This window comes from Gymnoscopelus microlampas (genome assembly GCF_963454915.1).
Source record: "Gymnoscopelus microlampas genome assembly, chromosome: 20".
In the NCBI taxonomy this organism is placed as follows: Eukaryota; Metazoa; Chordata; class Actinopteri; order Myctophiformes; family Myctophidae; genus Gymnoscopelus; species Gymnoscopelus microlampas.
This window is the reverse complement of record NC_139957.1, coordinates 4155797-4162410: the sequence shown is the minus strand read 5'-3', so window position 1 is coordinate 4162410 and position 6614 is coordinate 4155797. Positions and strand designations below refer to the sequence as shown.

The following is a 6614-nucleotide window of genomic DNA, read 5'->3' as shown; positions in this document are numbered from 1 at the left end:
TGTAGATCTGCTATTTTCAAAAGATATTTATACATTTGAAAACTTGTGAAATGGGACATTCTGCATAATGAGCACTTTCTACTTTTGGACTTTAAGTACATTTTGATACCAATACTTTTGTACTTTTACTCAAGTACATTTTTAATTCCGGACTTTTACTTGTAACAGGGTATTTCTACTTTGCAGTATCGATACTTTTACTTAAGTAAAAAGAAATGAGTACTTTTTCCACCACTGGCAAAAAGTAAAAAATGAATCCTTACAGGTACAAATCCAAGAGTGCGTCAGGTTTGAAACAATCTGGAGATTGCACAAGGAATAAACCACAAGTGACAAAAGAGGTCAGAACATGTATTTATTTATTTATTGCACTTGACTGGTGCTTCTGAAACAATCAGTATGAACAGAGATTCCGACAGGGCTGTTGTATGTTTATTACTGCAGATTACTCCTTTCAAAGTCAAATGGGGTAATTGTGTCTCGCAGGCATAATCTCTCTCTCGCACGCGCACACACACACAAACACACAAACACACACACACACACACACACACACACACACACACACACACACACACACACACACACACACACACACACACACACACACACACACAGAGTGAGCTCTCATTATACTAATGGTATGCGCTCTAACCTGTTTCGTGCTTAATCCATAGGCATGGCTTTTCCATGCACCTGTCTGTAGTTTAGTTAGTGGCTCTAAGTTGGGACACTATACGGTAAACATTGAATTCACTGACTGGCAGTTCAGTGTGGGAGGGGGGGGGAGTCGGTTGTGCTCGTTTGGACGGAGTCGTCATCGACGGACCAGGCTGTAAACAGGGATGGTCGAAGAACAAAAACGAAACTTTCGTAATAGTGCTCAATTTGAAGACGTTTCAAAATAATTCGATTAGACATGTCATAGTAAAGCATTCTCGGACAAGCTCAAGCTCAGCTAAATCACATATATATTTATATTTATAAACATTTATCACATGTAATCATAAAAGGTTTTAGAAATCCATTCATATGTCTTATGACGCATTAAAATATTACAAATTATCCATTTTTGCCACGACTATATTACAATATAGGGCTGGTGTGATGTACTAATACAATAGTTACTACACTGTTTGTGTAAAAAGACGAAACAATATACCATATTAAGTTGGGGTTGGGGTAAGCTGTGAACTCTCTGAATTAATATTTCAAACACTGTCTCTTTGGCAGTTCACATAACCGTGTTTCAAAAGTGCAACGGGCACGCTCCAAAAATCTTTTTAAAAAAGAGCAGAAGCCGTCGACACAGTTTGTTCAAAAGGAATGAACACAAACATGTAGTATTGTCTTCAAACTTCTGCCTATAAGCTCCAATGGCCCGAGTTGTTAAGTGAATTTACAAAGTCACCAAACTCGCAACATTGTCAACAGGGGTCATTCAAATAGGCCAGTGGTTCTCAAAGTGGGGTCCAGGGACCCCCAGGGGTCCTTGAGGGGGTTCCAAATGGACCCTTACAAGTCTGTAACTCAGAGTGTACAAAATGATTTCATTTTGTACACTCTTAAGAGTTATGGGGGCCTTGACATTAAAAAAGTTTGAGAACCACTGAAATAGGGCATTGCCAAGCTGTGTTGTACATATCTTGCCTGTATCTACATAACAGTGTGCGCTATACAGTACCATCATATAAGCTTATCAGTTTTATCGGTCGCTCTGTATCTCTCTCTCTCTCTCTCTCCTCCGGTACAGCAATAAACAACGGGAGAAAGAGACAGAGAGAGAGAGAAACGTACAAACCTTTATCGCATCTTACAGTATGAGCAGATTACTAAAAGCTGCGGCAAAAGCAGTACAGTCAAAAGTTTTTTTTTAACGCTCTATTAATTCTCTTTTCTATCATTTAACTTGTTAGAAATCGTGTTGCACAAAAAAAAAAGAACTGTGCTGAAATAAACAGAGGGTGAGGCCAGCGTGGGATAGTCGATCTGCCTGTGCATACTTATGTACACAGTAACATCCTCAGAGTTTCTTCATTCATTTTGTTTCTTTTTTAGCCTTGAGATGTGGAGAATGATAATATAATATGGCAAAAAAAATACCCTATGTCTTCTGCGTATTTCTCCACGAATTGTTGACACCCCGAAGCGATGATTTCCAAACATGTCGTGGCGTGAAACAACGCGTTTCACGTCATCTCTTCGGAAGATCTGCGAAGCTTCTCTTTAACACTCGTGACTTTCCCGTGCATGAGGGAGTTTTCTTCAGTGAAAGTGCACAATAATGGACGTGTATTAAATGAACGTGTAAAAATTCCTTGTTCTGTTCTTATAATGCACACTTTGTGAGCGTGTGAGCGTGTGTGTGTGTGCGTGTGTGTGTGTGTGTGTGCGTGCGTATACTTGTCGTACTCTACTTGTGAGGTTTAATTGTCCCCCACGAATTTTAGAAACAGACATTTTGAGGAAATTTTTCCTTGTCCTCACAAGAGAAATTGACACTCTTAATAAAGGTCCAGAGAGACCGAATCGTCAATGTTTGAATAAATGCGATGCTGCTTCACAAGAGCAGTGTGCGGGATTTGTTTTCATGAATGGCTTACAATTAAGAAAAGATTCAGGTTGGGGTCAGGATTAGGATTAGGCATTAGGGGATAGGGTCGTAATTAGGGTTGATTAGGGTTAGGGTTTATTTTTTATAGTTGAAAACAATTTTCAAAGATACATTTAAAAAACGATTGAGGTTGGGATTAGGTTTAAAGTTATGCCGGATTCACACTTAGTTGCGTGCGGGTGTCGCGCACAGAAACATTGCTGATCTACAAGCCCACAACTTGTAGAACCCGGCTCGTAGATCTGCTGTTTTTCGGCTTTTGGCTTATGGTTAAAAATGGCAATTAAAAAGAAAACGAAATACCATTCATAAAATCACTGTCTTAAAATGTCCTCACAAGCAGAGTAAAACAAACCTGTGTGTGTGTGTGTGTGTGTGTGTGTGTGTGTGTGTGTGTGTGTGTGTGTGTGCGTGTGCGTGTTCATTGGTCCATGTTGAACAGCAGGCTGGGCAGTGCTTGCAGATCCATCTGAGGCAGCAGCCACGCGCAGTAGAGGAGCATCCACAGCAGCAGCAGTAGATACAACTCATTGGTGGCCTCTGGAGCGCTCCCTCTCCGCCTACACAGTACACACACACACACACACACACACACACACACACACACACACACACACACACACACACACACACACACACACACACACACACACACACACACACACACACACACACAGAAGCACATGTCAAATTATACAGTCGCACATATTTACATATCGTTGCTGTCGGGCAGAAACCTCCTATCTCCAAATATTTCGCTTTTTGTGTTTTGTCGTGAATTAAAGGCCTACTTTTTTTTACATAAAAAATAAATAAATTAGCCCACGATTTTGTAACCCCTTTTCACCCGGTGCCAGCTTATCTAAGTCAGGGGTCTTCAACATTTTCAGGCCAAGGACCCCCTAGCTGACAGAGAAATGAAGCAGGGACCCCCTCCATATTGTATAAAATTGTGTTTTAGTTTAAACCTTTCTGCTGTCTTTTTTTCTTTTCCCTCTACACCAAACACGTCTTTGCCAAAAATAGCAGATCTACAAGCTCACAACGCCTCGCAGCGCAAGGCGTTGTAGATCGGCTTGTAGCTTGTAGATCGGCTTGTAGATCGGCTTTTTTTGGCTAAAGTTCTCCTCAGAAAAGGGATGCTAGGGTTCAAGTGGTTAATGTAAAAAAAATCACACCCAGTGTGCGGTGTGGTCACAGTGGTCATCACAGTGATGGAAGTGATTCACTTAAAAAAAAAAGTCCATACTGCTATTCAGAGGGCTGCACATGTGTCATGTGTTTCGCTAGCCAATCACAGTCCTGAATTTGCAAAGTCAGCCAATCACATTACAGCTAGTGGTGATGACACTAGCTGTAATGTGATTGGCTAACTTTGCAAAAGTATAGATTTGCATTGACTGTGGAAGGGTTAGGGTTGTAGACTGCGTTGTAGACTATTGGCCAATCACGGTGCAGGATTGGTCAGTGTCCAAACCTCACTTATAGGGGGCGGTTACGGACCCCCTGTAGTAACTCTGAGGAAGACCCCTGATCTAAGTGATCCTGGGCGCTACACTCCCCCCACCAGCCTAGGGAGCCCAGGGCCGAGCTCATGCCTCCTTCAATGCATGAGAGCCAACTGACCTTCTTGTCACCTGACAGGGGGGAGTTTCCCCGGTAGGACGTAGCGCGTGGAAGGAACACGTTATTCCAACCAGTTCCCTTCCCCTCCATCAGGCGCCCCGGCTGTCATGGGGGAGGCGGTATAGCGACCAGGATTACCACATGTTTTTGTGAGGGTATTAACTACCCTAGGAGACACGGGGAGAACATGCAAACTCCCCACCTAGGGTATGGGCGCTGATGACACGGAGGAGAAGACACGTCCGACCTACTTGATCAAACTACATCGTCACACAAGTTGTATCAAAAGCAGCAGATCCGCAAGCTCGAAACACGGCGCGAAGCGTCGCGCTTCGAGCTTATAGATCTGCTACTTTTGCTGTTTTTGAATTTGAATGGCGAAAAGTAACAGTTTTGGATATATGAGGTTTCCACCCGACAGAGACGAAATGCATCAAAGAGACAAGTGAACACATACTCAGGTACAGAAATGTCATTCGCCCACGCAAACAAATGCACACAGCAGTGACACACGCTCACAGACGTGCAGAGCGAGCGAGCGGAGGCGAGATAGCTCACATCGAGGTCAGAGCAGAACTACAGAGCAAAAATAACAACTTTAGATGAAAAAACGGCTCCACACAATTATCCTAAGACTGAAACAAAAGCCATGTTATTGTGTATGTATCCTGTTTGCTTGAAATAGCAAAGAGGACAATACAAATGTCCCCATTTGGATCACATTACTCTAACGGACCTACAATATCAACAGTGAGTAAAGCCCCACAGCTTGGATTGGGTGATGATGGTACTGTAGAAATGTATTTTTTGCCATTCTGCAATTGAATGACAGGGTTCTTATATAAATAACTGGCTTGAAATGAAATGTGAATTGTCTTTAATGTGTTAAGGTCACAAAAGGTTCACATTCTATGTTAATATTTTGGGGGAAAATAGACCTGCGTTCAGAATTATAACTGGAGCAGATTATGTTAATTTCACATTGAATTGTTTTCAAATGCGTTAAGGTCACAAAAGGTTCACATTGCACATTTTCTTTAATGTTTGGGGGAAATAGACCTGCGTTCTGAATTATAACAGAAGGAGAATAATATGACCAACATATATTTACTTTTCATTATGTTCATTTCACAGTAAATTGTCTTTGAATGCTTTGAGGTCACAAAAGGTTCACATTGCACATTTTCTTTTAATGTTTGGGGGAAAACAGGCCAGCGTTCTGGATTAAAACAGGGGGAGAATAATATCAACACATATTTACTATTAATGATGTTCATCTGTTTGTTTGCGTTTCAATTTAAATCTCTTCAGATCATGAGGTTGTTTTCGTGGTTTGCCTGGCGGCTCCCTCAGTGATGTAACCATTACACTGCCTTACTACTGCAGCTGAAGGAATAGGCCTGAATCAGCCACAAGGATGAAAACACATGTGCATGTGCATGTGCACATGCACACACGCACCAAGGTTATTATAGTGGCGCCGTCAGGCGGAAACCTTGTATGTCTAAAACATTTTAAAATAGTGAAAATAGCTGAAAATAGTGAAAATAGCCAAAAACTAGAATTGACAAAACATTTTAGGTAACTGAAATAGAGTTTTTTTAAATAACTAACTGAAACTGTATAGTGTGTTTACAAAACAAACTCAAACTAAATACAATCAGAGAGAAAATGTATTGTATACTTAAGCAATATTACACGAGAGGGTGTGCTTTACCGTCATTATTGGCACGCCAGTGATGCGGTCAGGAACGAGGCGAAGCCGAGTTCCGCCAGCATCACTGAAGTGCCAATAATGTAAGGTAAAGCACACCCTCGAGTGTAATATTGCGATTATACAACAGTTACCAACAAAACACATCCAAATGTATTCATATTGTGGGGCAATTAATAATAAAAATGTTTCGCTATTGTCCGTTTCCCTGTAAAGAGAAGAGTTTTTGACTGAGAGACATTAAATAGTCCCTGTAGCAGTGCTTTGAGTTTGAGGCACCGTCTCATCAACACAGCTGAGCTATCAATGCTTGCGCAGTGGAATGAATTCCAGTAGGCTATATGCTCCGTCGTACGACCGTGTCACGCGGCCAAAATAACTGATCTACAAGCTGACAACGCGTCGCGATGGCGACGCGTTGTGAACTTGTAGATCGGCTATTTTGGCCGCGTGACACGGTCGTACGACGGAGCATATAGCCTACTGGACTGTTAATGAAATGGGAGTCATTTTACTTTACACAGGAGGATATTTATAACCTTCTAACCATTGATCAACCGTAAATCCACCAAATTAACAACATAGTCCATTTTGCATAGCTGTTTGTTCTCCGGTGGCGGCGGTGGGGCAGGCTACTGTCTGTTTGTTTTCCTACCGTGG

At 41.8% G+C, this 6614-nt stretch overlaps 1 protein-coding gene across 1 annotated transcript in view; it reads right to left on the bottom strand.

Annotated features, from left to right (window-relative positions):
• Positions 1-386: 386 nt before the first annotated feature.
• The window catches only part of clmna (calmin a), a 76144-nt gene continuing 69916 nt past the window's right edge, over positions 387-6614 (bottom strand). Inside the window, exon 14 of the mRNA XM_084045240.1 lies at positions 387-3174. Within this exon, the coding sequence (XP_083901366.1) occupies positions 3036-3174 (139 nt within the window). The 3' untranslated portion in view covers positions 387-3035. The remainder of the gene's footprint in view (positions 3175-6614) is intronic.